Source organism: Lithobates pipiens, unplaced genomic scaffold (assembly GCF_037356315.1).
Source record: "Lithobates pipiens isolate NorthernLeopardFrog02 unplaced genomic scaffold, aLitPip1_a1.2 Scaffold_8, whole genome shotgun sequence".
In the NCBI taxonomy this organism is placed as follows: domain Eukaryota; kingdom Metazoa; phylum Chordata; class Amphibia; order Anura; family Ranidae; genus Lithobates; species Lithobates pipiens.
The window spans coordinates 305,399,770-305,418,660 of record NW_027507903.1 but is presented as its reverse complement, the minus strand read 5'-3'; the positions used below and the strand labels follow the sequence as shown (position 1 = coordinate 305,418,660).

Sequence of the window (18,891 nt, the reverse complement as noted above, 5' to 3'; positions counted from 1 at the left end):
TAAATTGTGGTGTATACGATTTTAGCAATATAGAATGTTTTGATGGATTTCATTTTTTTGCCCTTATTAAATTATTTGTAATTTTTTTATAATAAAGTCTTCTGTGAATCTTGTATTTAGTACCGCAATAGTCCCCTTAACAAACATTTTTGGGTGTGGATATCAAGGGAGCAGCCTCAGCAACTGCCCCAATATCCTTAGAATTCCAAATTCTTGACAATTATTAATTGGGATGATGGTACTGTTATATGTATTACGTATATTTTGTATTTGAGGCTATACTCAGTCTATGGCTGCTTGGTTGATTGAAAAAAATCTAATAGTGTGTACCTGGCTTTAAGTCCTTTAAAAGAGCTCATCTTTTCACTAAAGCTTTGAATGGCACAGGGAGGCTCAAATTACCAAAATTGTAAGTGGTTTTAGTTGTTCATTTTAGTTTAAAAAAGCACTACACTATGTGATCATATGTAATAAGTAGAATGGTAAATATCACAAATAATGTATTTATATTGCTGCAGATCTATAAACACAATGTATTCCATAACATTTGGTAAATAGTAATGTAAGGATAATCGGGCATTGCTAAGTGGTGTGGCTTGGAAACTTTTCAGAAGTGCACTGCTGACAAAATGTTATGTGGAATGTCACCTGATGATATAACTACTTCTTCCTAATATTATAATAATAATAACAAAAAAATATCATGTATATTAATATTGGTTTATCAAATCTAAGGCAATCCCTACATATTCGTCAAGAACCCCAATACCCACTGTCACCATGAAAACAGCAGTTGTCATTCTATTAGTTACTCTAAGATGTTGCTTTGGTAAACCAACATGAATGCAAAATTGGCAATCTCTAGGTATACATTAAGAACCCACAAAGCCACTGTCATAAAACCGCAATTAGCTCTTTATGGGTTATTTTAAGCTGTTGCTTTGGTAAGCCAAAATTAATATTGATTCCATAACATTTGGTAAATTGTAATTTAAGAATAATCTTTGCTGTGGCTTGGAAACCTTAAGTACTGACAAAATGTCATGTGAAAGGTCACCTGATGATATAAGCATCTTTCTACAATATAAATACCATCTAATTTAGCATTGGCTCATCAGATCTTGTGGCAATCTCTAAGTGTTCCTCAAGAACTCACAAACCCATTGTCATCATGAAAACAGCAGTTGTCTTTCTATTGGTTGCGCTAAGCTGTTGCTTTGGTAAGCCAAAATGAATCTAAAATATTTCTCTTAAGAATAACTTTTAACAATTATGTTTAACTTGATGTTACCCACGTGCCAAGATCAGATTTTAGAAATGAATGTATTGCATAAGCGGTCTTAGTTATTCAACTAAAATATTTTATTATAATTTAATCTTTGCTGATTTTAACTTTTAACAATTATGTTCTAGTTTTAAATTATTAGATTGTCAGATCTCATATGTTTTTATGATGATCTTCATAACAGTATTATTTGACGTTTCTCATTTGTGTAAAAATATTATTCTAGATTAGTTGGTTAATTCAATCTAAATAATTCATTAGTAAACGCTGAAAATTCAATGCTCTACTATTTGTGAGGCATATCTTTTATTGAAAATATAAAAACGTGTTTAATTCATTATTATGCATACATTTGGATGCATCTACCCCCATTCCAGTTAAAGGTTGTAGAAATCACTGACATAGAGTGTAGATCAGAGATGTCTTTGCATGTGTTATGATTTACTGCAAGTAACATCATTTTCATTAAACTAGTTGTTGGATATGTCACATTCTTGTAAAATTCAATTCATGTATTGACACCTAAAACTGTAGAAGCCTACATGAAATGTTAGTGACAAGTTCTTTGTTTTCGATTTACTTTTCTGATAACAGCTTCTATGGTTTAGATTCTCTTTAAATGTGTTTCTGCATTATATCCATTGTGTCAATACTAAAAGGCAGCTGGGGGATATAAACAACTCATTCTCAAGGACAACATTTGATGTAAGAGTCTTTACTTGCATTTCAATGCAAGAGAAAGGCCCTGGTCAGATGTTGCTTGATTACACATTGATATGACATTATCAAACCGTTCAACACAGTGGTGGACAAAGTCACCAGGGTGCCCCACATTCAAACACTGTCCATATACAAACTCTTATGTATTGTGAATAGATAGATAGATAGAATATGAAAAGTAGCCTTTGCTACCAAGAACCCTCTCATAATATTCTACTAGGGTTGAAGAATGTAGCACTCCTTCTAGAACAAGGGGAAATGGGAGAAGTCTCCTGCATATCTCAGTGCCCATTAGACAGTAATGAATGTGTTTGCTATGCTACAACATTTGGTCATTGCAAACCAGGAACACAGTTGGAGAATATGAAGAATGATTTCCATGCCTCACCTTTCTAGACAGGAGGAGACACCAGATCCAAATCTCATAGAAGAGGCCCTAAGTTTCAGAAACCTTTGTACAGTTGCTCAGTCTTCACAAATGGTATATCTAACCCAGGTGCCAGAGAAGAATGCATTACAACAATGCCCATCTAGCCTGTTGATGTTAAGTAAACAGTACTAATAATATACATGATGCACAATCATTTGTTAACCTTGCAAATCTTTTGGGGGTTGTACTTTACAATTATTTAAAAGCTAAGTGCTTTGAATAGTATCTATGAGGGATTGTGCTTCACAATTAATGGAAAACGGAGTGTTTTTTTATGAATTAATGTTTTCCAATGCAGATTTATTTGAAAATATAGGTTACTAATAGGGATGAGCCGAACACCCCCCTGTTTGGTTCGCACCAGAACCTGCGAACAGACCTAAACTTCGTGTGAACTTTAGAACCCTATTAAAGTCTATGGGACTCGAACGTTCACAATCTAAAGTGCTAATTTTAAAGGGTAATATGCAGGTTACTGTCCTAAAAAGTGTTAAAGTGAAACAATAGAAGTGTAATATTCCTTTAAATTTCGTAGCTGGGGGTATCTATAGTATGCCTGTGAAGGGGCGCATGTTTCTGGTGCTTAGAACTGTCCCTGCACAAAGTGTCATTTGTGCAGGAAAAAAAGTCTTTTAAAATCACTTGCGGCTATTGTCGGGTCCCGTAATACAGAGAACACTCAATGAGTGTTCTCTGCATTAGCCGACAATTCATTCATTCATTGATAAAAAAATAAAAATAAAAAAAAGCGTGGGGGTTGCCCTAAATTCAATTACCAGGCCCTTCAGGTCTGACATGGATATTAAGAGGAACCCCGTGTCAAATTAAAGAAAAAAAATTGACGTGGGGGTCCCCCTAAATATCCATAACCAGACCCTTCAGGTCTGATATGGATATTAAGGGGAACCCCGCATCAAATTTAAAAAATTTTTTACGTGGGGTCCCCCTAAAAATCCATATCAGACCCTTTATCCGAGCACGCAACATGGCAGGCCGCAGGAAAAGAGGGGGGACGAGAGAGCAGCCCCCCTCCCTCCTGAACCGTACCAGGCCACATACCCTCAACATTGGGAGGATGCTTTGGGGGTCTGTGACCCCTCAAAGCACCTTGTCCCCATGTTGATGAGGACAAGGGCCTCATCCTCACAACCCTGGCCGTTGGTTGTGAGGGTCTGCGGGCGGGGGGCTTATCAAAATCTGGAAGCCCCCTTTAACAATGGGACCCCCAGATCCCGTCCCCCCCTGTTTGAAATGGTAAGGGGGTACAAAAGTACCCCTACCATTTCACAAAGAAAGTGTCAAAATGGTTAAATAAGACAAACACACTTTTGAAAAATTCCTTTATTAAAAATAAAAAAAAGATTCCAGCGGTGCTAATCCACTCTTGCTATCCAGCGACGGGTCTCCGGGGTCCAGCGATGGATGATCATATCCAGCGACGGGGGATCTCTCAGTCCAGCGCTGTCCATACATCCTTCTTCTGTCTCCACTCCGGAGACACTGCAGAGATCCCAGCGCTGACGTTTCTTATATTAGGAGGGCGGGGCCACCCGTCACCTGACCCCGCCCCTCTGACGCTGGAGAGGGAAGCCAGGGGTTCCCCAGTGACGTGGGGGTGACCCCGCCCCCTCTGATGTAACGCAGGTTTTCGTTACATCAGAGGGGGCGGGGTCACCCACACGTCACTGGGGAACCCCTGGCTCCCTTCACCAGCGTCAGAGGGGGCGGGGTCAGGTGAAGGGTGGCCCTGCCCTCCCAATATAAGAAACGTCAGCGCTGGGATCCCCGCAGTGTCTCCGGAGTGGAGACAGAATAAGGATGTATGGACAGCGCTGGACTGAGAGATCCCCCGTCGCTGGATATGATCATCCATCACTGGACCCCGGAGACCCGTCGCTGGATAGCAAGAGTGGATTAGCACCGCTGGAATCTTTTTTTATTTTTTTTATTTTTAATAAAGGAATTTTTCAAAAGTGTGTTTGTCTTATTTAACCATTTTGACACTTTCTTTGTGAAATGGTAGGGGTACTTTTGTACCCCCTTACCATTTCAAACAGGGGGGCCGGGATCTGGGGGTCCCCTTGTTAAAGGGGGCTTCCAGATTCTGATAAGCCCCCCGCCCGTAGACCCTCACAACCAACGGCCAGGGTTGTGAGGATGAGGCCCTTGTCCTCATCAACATGGGGACAAGGTGCTTTGAGGGGTCACAGACCCCCAAAGCATCCTCCCAATGTTGAGGGTATGTGGCCTGGTACGGTTCAGGAGGGAGGGGGGGCCGCTCTCTTGTCCCCCCCTCTTTTCCTGCGGCCTGCCAGGTTGCGTGCTCGGATAAAGGGTCTGATATGGATTTTTAGGGGGACCCCCACGTCAATTTTTTTTTAAATTTAATGCGGGGTTCCCCTTAATATCCATATCAGACCTGAAGGGTCTGGTCATGGATATTTAGGGGGACCCCCACGTAATTTTTTTTTTTAAATTTGACACGGGGTTCCTCTTAATATCCATGTCAGACATGAAGGGCCTGGTAATTTAATTTAGGGGAACCCCCACGCTTTTTTTTTTTTTTTTTTTTTTATCAATGAATGAATGAATTGTCGGCTAATGCAGAGAACACTCATTGAGTTTTCTCTGTATTACGGGACCCGACAATAGCCGCAAGTGATTTTAAAATACTTTTTTTCCTGCACAAATGACACTTTGTGCAGGGACAGTTCTAAGCACCAGAAACATGCGCCCCTTCACAGGCATACTATAGATACCCCCAGCTACGAAATTTAAAGGAATATTACACTTTTATTGTTTCACTTTAATCATTATTAAAATCACTGCTCCTGAAAAAACGGCAGTTTTTAAAACTTTTTTTTGCATTGATCCATGTCCCCTGGGGCAGGACACGGGTCCCCAAACACTTTTTAGGACAGTAACCTGCATATTACCCTTTAAAATTAGCACTTTAGATTTCTCCCATAGACTTGTATAGGGTGTTCCGGCTTTTCGAATTTGCTGCGAACAGCCCAAATTGTTCACTGTTCGCTGAACAGGCGAACAGGCAATGTTCGAGTAGAACATGAGTTCGACTTGAACTCGAAGCTCATCCCTAGTTACTAATAGGGGAAAATATTGTCCTTGGCATACTGCATTCAAGACTAATAAATCTACAGAAGCATGCAGTAATAATAAATTGCTTTTGCTTATCATTTACCATAAAGCCCAGTTGAACCTTCCTGTTTAATTATGTCAACACAATAAGGGTACATAAGAAATGCAAGTGCTTAAAGCTTTTGTTTACAAAGCACCTCCAGCTCTCATAAACAGTCTGTCCCCCATCAGTGGTCTGCAGAGCAGGACTGTGCAAGAGCAGATGTCTCTCTGCAGAGGTCCAATACACCCCCTGTGAAACAGTTAGATATCTCCAATCAGCAGGAAGTGTGAGCTTTGCTAATTGTACAACTTTAGCTTAAACTCACAGGGGACATGGAAGACTGCTGCAGAAAGTCTCACAGACTGTATAAGTTCTTCTATGAAAACTATGGGTGAGAGACAGTTTTAAGACAGCTGTATCAGCTTTACAAACAAACAAAAAAAGTGAGGCTTGCACACTTGTTATTTACATAATTTATTAGGAGGATTTAATTGAGCTCTAAATTAACAATAGCACAAAATAGAAATGTGAAATAGCAGTAATAATTATAATAATAATAATAATGAAAATGACATCACCCTTATCCTTGTCATTATCTATTTGTTTTGCAGACATCCCTGCTGCTTCTAAAACTCATGGAAAACATACTCACCCTGCTCCCAGTCCCGTTTCACCTGACTGCATAGTAAGATTATTAAAGGTATGTCAGATTAAGATCGTATGAGAAATGGCTTGGTTGGTTGGCTGTTTGATAATGCCAAAATTAAGATAATACCCAAAGATATCTGTGTTAATAGCTACAGTTAAAAATCAATAGTTCTATTAAATTCACAATCAATAAATCTTTATGAGAAAAATAATCACTTGTTGACTGACTTCCTGTGTCAGTTCAACTTTCAGTATGCATCTGCTTAAAGTCCAACTTTACGCACCTTTTAAACAGTTACCCAACCAGAGTTAAAAAAAAAAAATCAGCTCTTGCTGCAATATTTACCTCCTTATCTGTTGCAGCCCCCCACAGGACATCTCAGTCTTGTGGACTAAATGACACCCAGGTATTTAGCCTGAAAGACTGAAGGTAACCTGTGAGAGCAGAGCATCATGAATCACCTACCAAGGTGCCCTGAACTCATGTATAATGATGCAGAGATTGGTGGTAACATCATCACATAGTGCTGTTCTCTGCATCACTGGGGACCACCCACCACTGTAGAGGATCAGAAAAAGATGAAGACCCAGCCCATCGGACCAATTAGAAAGGAGTAGGGAATGGGCTGTAGGGAGTGAAGTCGAAAGGCTTCACTGCCGGATTCCCTTAGAAGGAATGGCATATATAAAAAGTCAGCAGCTGCAGTATTTGTAGCTGCTGACTTTTAATTTGTACGTTGGGGGGGGGGGGGGGGGGCTGGACCTACTCTTTAACAAGAAGCATGCTGATAGAAAGATTAAGCAACAAACAGATGAGTTTAACACTGTGCTGCTTCTCCATTTACTGTCCAATGCCCAATGTTAAGTGATGCTGGCCATCAGACTGTGGACATCTAGTGGCAAAACAGTTCTATGGGGACATTTCTGGATTGAAGGTGAATAACACAACAAAAGCTGTTTTTTATTTTTTTATTTTAATGGGTTATTGACTTTGTCTTGTTATTTTTGGCTGAAGTGTATTACACGTATATCATCTTCCATTCAGGTGAAATCGAATGAAACTAGTGCATGCGTTTCAATGATGTGAAACCTCATTGAAAACAGTTTTTTAATTTGGCAGAATATAGATCAAAGTGTCAGTATTGTTATATAACTTCTATCATGCCATTCAGCAAAATGCATTAAAATAAATCATTTTATATATTTACAGAGTTCTCTCCCCGACACTCTTATCAGACTCCAGGAAATGTTGTGCTGGTTTTCGCAAGCTGAGGTAAGGGTTTTTTTTTTTTTTCTGTTACGGTACACTGACCATTAAGAAATATAATTTCAAAATACACTGCATATTGAATAATAATATTAGCAATAATAATAATAATAAAAGTTATCAGTATCATTAGGATTAAGGAAACATATAACTGCTTCAAGTTATCTTAAACCTGATCTTCAGTGAGGAGCTTAGAACTAGCGAAAGGCATATACTGTACTTTCTTTTTAATGTGCTCATCCTGGAAAAAGTATATGTCAGGGACTGACTGCTGGACTACAGAACTCTTTTCCCCCTCCATATGTGTATATTGATTTCTTGCCAGTGAATCTTTACTGCTTTGCAGGCCACACACAGGGGATGATTTACTAAAACTGGACAGTGAAAAATCTGGTGCAGGTGTGCACGATAGCCAATCAGCTTCGAACTTCAGCTTGTTCAATCAAGATTGACAAAAAAAAATGGAAACTGATTGGTTTCTATGCAGAGCTGCACCAGATTTTGCACTTTCCAGTTTTTGTTTTAAAAAATCATCTTATTATACCCATTTAAATGTGCACAAGCCTGACTCAATTTTGTCATCTTTGCTATTTTATGTACTTCTCAATCATGGCTGTTGCTGCACAATATAAGAAGCGCTTTCCCAAACTTCAAAAGGGGAACCCTAAATGATGGAATGAATAACTCAAACACATTGCAAAAAAAAAAAAAGCATCTACAATGTAACCCCTTACTTTATTTTATTTTAGGCAATTATATCTTGATGCAAAGTTTTGCAGTTGTGCTAATAAACTAAAAGCTGCAATAAGAATATCACTAGGATACTACAAATATTTAGTATTTTCCTTTATTTATGAAAACCTACAAAATATATGTATTTCATTTGTTTATTAAAATGAAACTGCCATTTTTAAAAATATCAGTAATAATAATAATAATAATAATAATGATTTGTTAAGATAGACAGAAAAAAAAAAATAGCTGATGTAATCGTAAGTAGGAAAAAGTGATTTGGTATTATCAAAAGGCAAAGAGTTTGGGAAGTAACTGTTGACTCCATTTACAAATAAGGACAATTAGTGATTCCTAACAAATCAGATACATTTGTATGCACTTGCCCTAGCAGTTATTAATGATTGGTTGGTGATTGGCTTTTGGCTGATTTTAAAGCCCCTTGATTGGCTTGATTGGCTTTAAAACAACCTATCTGTGCCACCATTCTTGGTCAGGTATATAAATACACCAATGAATGCAGTTATTTATTAAAAATTATTAAAGGTATTTTAAATGCAACTAGTGTAAATATCTAAACGTTACTCAAGTAATCCCCCTGTGGGGATTGGGAGAGACAGTCCAGGAAGCCAATGATTGCCCTACACCCATATGTGCTGACAGAAGGTGACAGCACAGACATACCCCATCAGACTGTTACTGTTTTTAAAGTCCAATCACAAGCCGGTGGAAGGAAGGTGACAAAGCTATGTTGCTTAAAGGCAGTATGTGTAGCAGGGCTGAGTAAATCACAGGACTGGAGGGACAAAATTCCAAATGCAGATACAGTAAGACAGATACTCTGTGGGTTTATTTTACAAAAGACAAATAGGCTGTTTACTTTTCAAAGGAATTTTAACTTAGATTACTGAATGGGGTGAAGCTTTGCTGACTTCCATCATCCAATATTTTAAGTAGAGCAGAGAGAAGTGATACAACTGACTTGGCTAGCTTAAACCCAGCCATCATGCTACATAATTACAAATACATATCTATTTATATCAATCAATCAATCAGAAGAGGGATATTACATTTGTCTTTGCTCAATGCTGTGCATTTTTTTATAACATGTGTTTGCTCTAAAAACGGTTATGTAAGAATTGTCATTCTGTAACAGAAAACGAACAATGCAGAGTTATATCGCAAGTTCCTCACTGCATTCCACCAACTTCTGGTAAGATGCTTCTGTTATTTCCTTAAAACTTTTTTTTATTTATTTTTTAAGATAACTGTGCTGGGAAAAAAGTATTATCAGCAAGAAGGCAGCAATGGCAATTTATATATTTCACTCAGATAGCTTCCTTTTAAAGCAATATAGCCAGGGCTGCTGTTAGAAATCACAGGGCCCTGTTCAGGCTACCTAACCCCTCCATCACCACCAAATAGAATCAAAACAATATTTTCACAAAAAATTTACTAAAATCATTATTAGTGGACACAAACACAGCATAAGATACACAATTCATGCAAAGTGATAAGACTGTACTGAGTTAATAAATCAAGATCTATGTGAATGAGATCTTTTGGATTGGTCACATGGGCACTGTGGCCTGTACAGTTTTAACTAGTGGTTTGTTTATGTGGCTGGAGCTGCCTGTAGCTTTGTGCAAGCCTATGTTATGCTATGGGGATGCAGCAGTTGTATGAACACAGCCACAGGTCATAATTTGACAGGTGTCTGGGTGCAAGTGTACGGCCCTGAACACAGACATTGTCCATTCAGGGCCACTGAGTTATTCCTGCATTTACAGTTGCTGCGTCTCCATAGAGTAATAGGCAACTCCAGTCACATGGACTGACTCCTCATTCACATGGCCAGAGTACCTATGTGAGGGAGAGGAGGAGAAGCTGGCTATGCTGCAAGGGGAGTCACAGGGGAATTGAATTTAGCAATAAAGCAATACAGCCAGCCATTCTGCTTGTAAGGTGCCTGGGCCCCCTGTTGAACTGATGGGGTCCGGGCCCTGCACAGGAGAGCTGCCTGTAGCCCTAAGTATAGCTTAGTATTTGCTAACAGAATAATTACATCAATAGATTATGGGGATTTTTTAGAAGAAGGGTTAGGTTTTAAGAAAAGTAGGGTAAATAAAGTTGAAACCAGAAACAATAAATACAATCTCATCTGTTGCTTTTCCACAATAGGTAATTAAATAAATAAATAATAACTATTGGATACATGGCTTAATGCAGGACAATTTTTCACAATTACTCGTTTTAATTGCTGATTGTTGCAGCAAAGTGGTTGTTAACTCACATAGATTAATTGTACCTATAGGTAAGCCTATAATCAGGCTCATCTATAGCTACTCTAAATATCTCCTAAACATGCACCATTTAGGAGATATTTACTGTATATGTAGCCAATTACATCATCTACGCACACGATCTGAAGGAACAGCCACCCATGCCGTTCTTTCAGAGCCCTATGCCATGACCGGCAGCTCCTGTGCACATGCTAGGAGTGACGTTAGGCAGCTTGGGCTAGTCACACAGCTCACCCGGAAGGATGACGAGTCCGCGCACCCGGAAGGAAGACGGATGAAGATGGATGCATCCTCCAGCGGTAACACCGCATAGGTGGAACGCTTCTTTTGCAGGTAAGTTTCATATTATGCCTTTACTTTGCAGGTCAGAAAAAATAAATAAATAACACTGCAGTTTACTTCCTCTTTAATATGGTATTTTATCATATCTTAACAGAAAGATGCTGGATGTGGTGTGGATCAGCTTCTGAACATAGAAGACGTCTTGGTAAAACATATTTTGATGGAGATGATCATATCATTTCACAATACACTTGACTGTTGTATATAATTTCTTACACTGCCAATACAACAATTGGTTCGCCTAATCACAACCCCCCATTTGCATACTCTTATTTTGTTTATTCATCAGCTACTTGGTTCAGCTGCCAAAAAAAAAAAGTTTTATATAAGTTTCAAACTTGTTTTAATAGGCCATTACAGAGGGATCGGGACTCTCCCCACCACTCATGTGACATGGCTAGGCCAATCACAGAGTGAAAATCACATTCTTCTCTACAAACAGGCCTAAAAAAAGGCACAGCAGAAAGTACTGAAAAAATACTTATGTGCAGATTTTAGATGTCAGCCAGCCATGCATGCACAACCTCAAATGGTGTTTTAAACAATTGGTCATTGTGTAAATATGTACATTAAACAGTAAACATTTGTAGATCTGTAGTGGAGCAAACACTTGAGGCGTGGCTTAATGTGAGAGAAAATATGGTGATTGTTTTGTCCTCTAAGTATGCTATCTTTAATGGGACATGTCAAGAAGGGTCAAATGGTCCCCGATCTTATCATAAACCATCAGACCAGGCAAACAATCTCTTATGTCTCTAGGCACCTCTATTTTCAATACTATTAACTTCTCATCATATAATGAGTAGACATACACTGTACATACCATGAAATATACTAACATTTATATCTTTGATAGGAAAACGTTGGTGACAAACTTGGAGAAGTGTGTCATAAAATTGTTAAGCAAGTTCTAAGCTGTGCGGTAAGTTGCAAGTATCAAAATAATTATAATGCTATGTAAAGCTGCTCAACAGAGTGAAGCAATTGCTACAGTTTATTGAAAAATAATTTCTTACATTTTTCATTGAACATTGAATTTAATTTTGTATTGAACCAAATACCTCAATACAGTTACATGGTCCCCATATTACTTCACTATAAATGTAGCCTATAATGTCAATCCATGCTGATGAGGAAGCCTAAACTCCTAAGAAAAAATCCATCAAGTGGGTTCCCAGAACTTTTACAGTGTGGTGGTCCTCACTGTGTTGTTTTATGAACTTTGTAGGTAGGCTTAGCTTCCTTTGGGGAAAATCCCCAATAAACCATTTCAATTTGCAATTGGTAAGCATTGCAAAAGTGTAAAACCTATCAGTAATATTTAATCAAGGGCATCTATTTCTTTATTTTTAAGAGGTGATACACAAAGGGCCATTTTGAAAACCTAAGGTTTTTCATAACACTTCCATTATAGAGCTAAGCAATTAGATGACCATACCGCAAATAAGAACACTGTGCACTGGCATAGTGTAAGAATTTGTGTAAAAATGAATCTCTAGGCATTCAAATGGTTGGCTTATCTGGTTTTAAGGAAAAATTTGGGATGACTGCAGCTCATAGACTGCAGCATTCGATCTATCCTCTGCAAAGAGGTGGTAAACAAGATGCTTCATGTTCACTCCTGTCAGTGGCTCCACCACATCAAGTAAGTAGCTAGGGAACCATTCCTCCTCTTAACAGGAGTATCATGGGCCAATCCCACCAGGTATTCTTTCAGTTAGTTTCAGTCCCCCACCTTATTTTTTTATTTTTCTCCCTTCCCTTCAGACTCTTCTTTCTGGACTTTCTTCCTGCTTTACATCTCTAATCATCACTAACTGCTTCTCTCTCTTAGTCTCCATGTATACTCTTTTACATAAAAAAGACAGCCCTTTGACGTGTCTTCTCCCTACAAAATATAGGTTGCCCTTATGGTTAATACAAGGCCTCCAGGCACCTATTAATTTAGTCTGGTGTTACTTTATAATCCCATCCCTTTCTTTTTTGTGTTTTTATTCATTCTGGATCTACCTGCTTTGCATGTCTTGCATTTTAGCCATCATCCACTCAGTATCCCCCTCTTTCTCCTCCGTGTAATCCACCAGGTCATTAATGGTGGAAGCATATTCTCCCATATTGTGTTCTATATGCTCCACTCAGGATTCTACAGCATGAATATGGTGTTAAATTTGTGCATATATGCCTGTAAGGAGCTTCTGAGGGGAAGAAGCATGTCTTTGAGAACAGTGTCTATCACTGGTTGATGTGTGGTTGGGAATGATTCAATAGAATTAGGCAGCTCCCTCGTGTCATTCCCTGAATCCTTGATAGGGATAGGTGCCAGGCTGCATCCAGCTCAATCAAGCCTGAATTTTGCTCTGTCCGGGCTGCAGTATGCTGGGAAGGAAGGGTAGGACTTGGCACTGTCTGGGGAGCCACTATTATGTGAGGATGCCCCTGAATTTGTGTTAGTTTGGACTCGGGCCACTGGTGTAGATGCCAGGCCACCGCCATCTTGCCTACCTCCATGCTGCCTTTTAATAAAAAAGTCTGTCAATCTCTGCGGCTTCCGTTGCTCCTTTCTTTTCCTGGTCATCTTCCCCGGATGTCCTGGGACCGGATCACCTGGAGAAGCGGATGAATCTGTGTCCCGGAGGGTCTCTATATGCCGTGGGATCCCTGTGGCAGCAGGAACTCTCAGATCAAGCTGCTATCCATCTCTGTAGCAGGCCATGCCCCCCACCATTCAGTTTTATTAATCGTTTTTAGTAGGGTCCATATAGAACTAATTCATAATCATCATTTTATATTTTTGCATGCTTCTTGTGTTGACTATATATACTGTATATGAATATTGCTTCGTATGCCTTTTCCAAAGGTAACCAAATGTTAAGTATGGCAAATTCTTGCAATTTGTTTTAGTAATCTGTACTTGTATTGTAATAAACCAATGTGTTTTATTTTTTTATGAATTTTATAGGAGGACCTTAAATTAACCGAAAAGCTGTTTGAGTTCCTATGCCAACTGGCAGTAAGATACATTTTATTATACAATCTAAATTTTTTAGCATGTATTCTGTAAATAAACCAGTGGAATGATAGTGTTATGTTTTGCCATGTTGTAGAAAATGTTATTTAATCATATATCTTAGGTTCTGTTCACATCTTGGCATATGGGGGCGATAATCGCGGTAAAAAGCACAAATACAAACGGCGGACACCATTTTCCCAAAAGAGGCTCATGTACTTCTTTTGGGAGACAGGTTTCCATGTTGCCATATTGTAGAAAGTGTTATCTCATCATATATCTTAAGCTCCATTCACATCTTGGCATACGGGGGGGGGGGGGGGGGGGGGGCGATAATCGTGGTAAAAACGTGCAAATACAAACGCCTAATGCCATTTGCCCAAAAGAAGCTCATGTACTTCTTTTGGGCGACAGGCATCCCACAACTCTGTTCTGATTGTCACCCGATGAATCGTGGGAAGATCACGGCGTGTTTGGGGTGCTATTGAAATTGACGGGCAACGCACCAGGATGCACGGGTGTACACCATACCCAAATAAATATATATATATATATATATATATATATATATAAATAAATAAATATATATATATATATATATATATATATATATATATATATATATATATATATATATATATATATATATATATATATATATATATATATATATATATATATATATATATATAGATAGATAGATATCATTTTTTTTTTTTGGTCAGAGATTTCTTTTGGTAGTTTTTATTAACTATATATGTAAAAAGACTAACATTTAAAACAAGAAGTTTCCCTTACTTTCTTGTAAAATAAAAAAGTTAGGATAATTTGAACACTTCAAAATTACTCCTTTTTAGAAAGTTAAGTACCCCAAGGTGGTCTCTTTGTTTTGCCACATTGAGTGGTAATGGTGCACTAAATATAGTGCATTCAGGTCATGCATAGAGGAGGTGGTAAAGGGGTAATGTACACATCACATGCAGTGGGAGGATAGAGAAGATGGAGTTCATGTGCAGATGTGTGGATAAGGGAGGTATAGGGTTCATATACAGGGAGACACGGTATGGACATCAGATGCACTGTATGGGGGTAAAAAAAAAATGTTACTTGCATCTGCTGCTGCCTTGATCTGTACAGTTATCAGGAACTAATAAGTGACTCATTTATTAGTTCCCCTTTCCTCCCTATCCTCAGTTGTGAGAGGAAAATGTAGGGAACACAGATGAAAACACTACAATGCTTACATCTGTGATAGCTCAACTCACAGTCATAAATTGGCGTACTGGCTACCTGATTTTTTATTTTTTTTGCTGTGCCATTTATAAATGATGCTGCAGAAATTAGCATCCAGCACTTAGCTGTTTAAAGGCATACGGTAGTAACCAAGTAGATAACTAAACAATAGAAATAATTTAATTTGCAAAGTAAATGTTTTATTAGCTTACTGACTATTGTGGGCATGTCTTAACTTCAATCCATGGGCACACAAAAGTATTATTTTTATTGATTACGATTTTTTTTAAATACCTTTTTTAGGTAAGTAAGTTTTCATACAAATACACTCAACTAAGTGAATATTTACTTTGCAAAATAAACATTTTCTGCTCTTTTGGTGAACTAACCCCAGAGAGTTTTTATTAGCTCATTTTGATTCTGTTAGTCAAGTCATTGAAAAAAATATATACAGAAACACTGGGTTTGACTGACCAAAGCAGAGGCTTTTCACCCAGCAAAGTAAATGTTAATGATAAAAAGATGAAGCTAAGTTTGCTTTGCATAATATATCATAAGCAAGTGAGAAACTTTTTTAAAAACTTCCACAACACATGATCGGTATTCAAGTTGAACACAGCATCACCTTTTTTACCTAAATTTGCTTACTCTACTGACTCTAGTTGTTTTGAGTGTTGAATGATTTCACCTTTGGATGACTGTGTAAACTGCAATCCTGTTGTGTGCTTATAGAAATATATTTGTGCGTGGCTACATTTTAATTTATAATTATTTCCCTCTAGGGTGACGTTCTCATAAAGCTGAGTGAAGCCCTTGTAAGTTATTTATTTATTTTTAATGATGTGAGAAAAATTATTAGACATATATATATTTCGTAAATAGCAATAGGCACACAGGCTAGGGACTAAGGATGAGCCAAACACCCCCCGGTTCGGTTTGCGCCAGAACCTGCGAACAGACTTAAACTTTGTGTGAACTCAAAGGCTAATATGCAAGTTATTGTCCTAAAAAGTGTTTGGGGACCCGGGTCCTGCCACAGGGGACATGTATCAATGCAAAAAAAAGTTTTAAAAACGGCCGTTTTTTCGGGAGCATTGATTTTGATCATGCTTAAAGTGAAACAATAAAAGTGTAATATTCCTTTAAATTTCGTACCTGGGGGTGTCTATAGTATGCCTGTGAAGTGGCGCATGTTTCCCGTGCTTAGAACTGTCCCTGCACAAAGCGTCATTTCTGCAGGAAAAAAAGTCATTAAAATCACTCGCGACTATAATGAATTGCCGGCTCCCCGTAATACAGAGAACAGTCATTTGAAGTCATTGATAAAAAAAAAAAAAGCACGGGGTTCCCCCAAATTCCCGTCAAATGTAAAAAAAAAATTACGTGGGGTTCCCCCTAAAAATACATACCAGACCCTTTATCCGAGCACGCAAACTAGCAGGCGGCAGGAAAAGAGGGTGGGACGAGAGAGCGCCCACCCAACTGAACCGTACCAGGTCACATGCCCTCAACATTGGGAGGATGCTTTGGGGGTCTGTGACCCCTCAAAGCACCTTGTCCCCATGTTGATGAGGACAAGGGCCTCATCCCCACAATCCTGGCCGGTTGTTGTGGGGGTTTGCGGGTGGGGGGCTCATCAGGATCTGGAAGCCCCCTTTAACAAGGGTCCCCCCAGATCCCGCCCCCCTGTTTGAAATGGTAAGGGGGTACAAAATTACCCCTACCATTTCACAAAGAAAGTGTATAAGAATGTTAAAAAAGACACACACACCGTTGAAAAAGTCCTTTATTAAAAATAAAAAAAATTGAAAAAAGATTCCAGTGGTGGTAATCCACTCTTGCTATCCAGCGACGGATGATCATCTCTCTGGAGTCCAGCGATGGCTGCTCTGATCCAGCGACGGGTGATCTCTCCCTCCAGCACAGTGCAGTCCATCCATCCTCTGTCTCCACTGGCGGAGACACTGCGGGATCCCGGCAGCCTGACATTTCTTATATGAGGAGGGCAGGGCCACCCGTCACCTGACCCTGACCCCCTCTGATGCAAGGGGAAAGCCTGGCTTCCCCAATGACCTGTGTGTGACCCTGCCCCCCTCTGATGTAACAGAAACTTTGGCAGCCTGGCACTTTGTTGCTGTGTAACCAATGGGTAATTCAGCCTACTACCTGTTTTGTATATTCATGATTTAAATATCAGTTGAGATTAGTTATTAGTTAATTAATGATTCTTATGTTATAATTAAACCAATTCAAAATGGATTCTAATTAAACAATACTGCCTCTTCTTTAGAAAGGGCTGGATCTGGAAATCGTCACAGGCTTAACAAGTCAGCTTGGTGTTGGGGGCAAAGGCAAAGGCAAAATTATTGGCGTCCTTTAAGGAAACAAATTCATTTTGTAAGTGCCAACAGTTTATCTTTAATAATATGTCACTAAACAATATTTATCATGTGAAGATGAATGACGATTATTTAAAATTGTATATAATAATTTTTTTGCTACTACTATATGCAAGTCATGAATAGTATTAATAATAGTAATAATATAATGAAATGCGTTTATTACTGACACTGACATGTTTGAACGAAGAAAGCTGCTTGGATGTGTTGTGAAATAGCTTCAACCATTCTAAACTAGTCCAGGTTATTGTGACTACCACTAACTATACCTGATATTTTATTTTTTTTAACTTGACTGGGAAACATATATAATGGTAACACATGAAAAAAAACAAAAAAAACAGAAATGTGATTTTTGTTTATTGTACAGCATAAGTACATTTAAAGAAAATAATTTTTTTGATTTTTTTTTTCTTTCAGGGATGTCTAAAATTGGAGGTTGTTTAAAAAAAACAAGACTTATTGGTAGTGATCTTTATTTTGCTGTATGCTGGCATATATCTATTATTCTGTAACTATTGACATTTGATTATGTACTTAGTTCACTTTCTATCTAATAAAATACATTCTCATTAAAAAGTATTTCTTTTGTATTTATTTTTTAGAAATAGACAAAGTTTTAAGGTAGAAAATTACAAAAAATAATAGGGAGATATATGACAGAAAAAATATTTATTGGAAATCGTACACAAGCAAAGGCAGAGGCTATGGGCTGATAGTGGAGTTATACACAGGCCAGGGATAAAGAAAGAAAGACAAGCCTATGTCAACTAAGCAGATGTGTAACTTGGGTTTGACAAGGGATGAGGAAAGGATAAAAAACCCAGGTAAATTAAACTTGTCACACCAGTAAATCGAATAAATTTGTGTACAAACTTACTGCATCCATATGGGGACTAATGATGAGCTCAATGTTTGGGTCAAACATAAGGTCGACCCTAACATCGGGTGTTCACCCGTTCCCAGAACAGCAAACACTATGGACTATGGAACGCCCCATAATGCACTGCGTGATCGCAGTGCATTGCTGTATGATGATTGGCCAAAGCATGCGTTGGCCAATCACAGCATGCTCTGATGAAAGAGCCATAATTGGCCAAGGGCACCCTCAGGGGGACTAAGTCCATGCCCCACACTATATAAGGCTGCTTACATATCAGCTGCATGTAGTGTTGTAGGAGTGGACAGAGAGATAATAACTTGAGTTAGATTAAGCAGGCAGGTTATTCAGTTAGTGGTAGTATATTTGATATATATATAGTCAGTCTAGTATATATATATATATATATATACTATGCATTTAGCATAGACTATATATTTATATATTCAGTGTTTGGTCTATATTTAGTCATTGCAGGCAGTGTATTAATATATATATATTGT

The 18,891-nt window shown here is 38.4% G+C and overlaps 1 protein-coding gene across 1 annotated transcript; it reads left to right on the top strand.

Annotated features, from left to right (window-relative positions):
* The first annotated feature begins 1,053 nt into the window (after positions 1-1,053).
* LOC143963100 (uncharacterized) lies at positions 1,054-18,087 on the top strand. Its single transcript, XM_077472664.1, has 10 exons — positions 1,054-1,220; positions 6,189-6,277; positions 7,436-7,498; positions 9,381-9,437; positions 10,964-11,014; positions 11,726-11,791; positions 13,829-13,879; positions 15,892-15,924; positions 17,400-17,506; positions 17,929-18,087. The coding sequence occupies exons 1-9, from the start codon at positions 1,172-1,174 to the stop codon at positions 17,487-17,489; spliced, it is 549 nt and encodes a 182-aa protein (XP_077328790.1). The 5' UTR covers positions 1,054-1,171; the 3' UTR covers positions 17,490-17,506; positions 17,929-18,087.
* The last annotated feature ends 804 nt before the right edge of the window (positions 18,088-18,891 follow it).

Excerpts from the sequence above, each read along its gene's own strand:
- LOC143963100 (XM_077472664.1), top strand. The coding sequence starts at position 1,172 with ATGAAAACAGCAGTTGTCTTTCTATTGGTTGCGCTAAGCTGTTGCTTT. Across the intron at positions 13,880-15,891 it reads AGTTCCTATGCCAACTGGCA|GGTGACGTTCTCATAAAGCT; the intron begins GTAAGATACATT and ends ATTTCCCTCTAG. Across the intron at positions 15,925-17,399 it reads TAAAGCTGAGTGAAGCCCTT|AAAGGGCTGGATCTGGAAAT; the intron begins GTAAGTTATTTA and ends CCTCTTCTTTAG.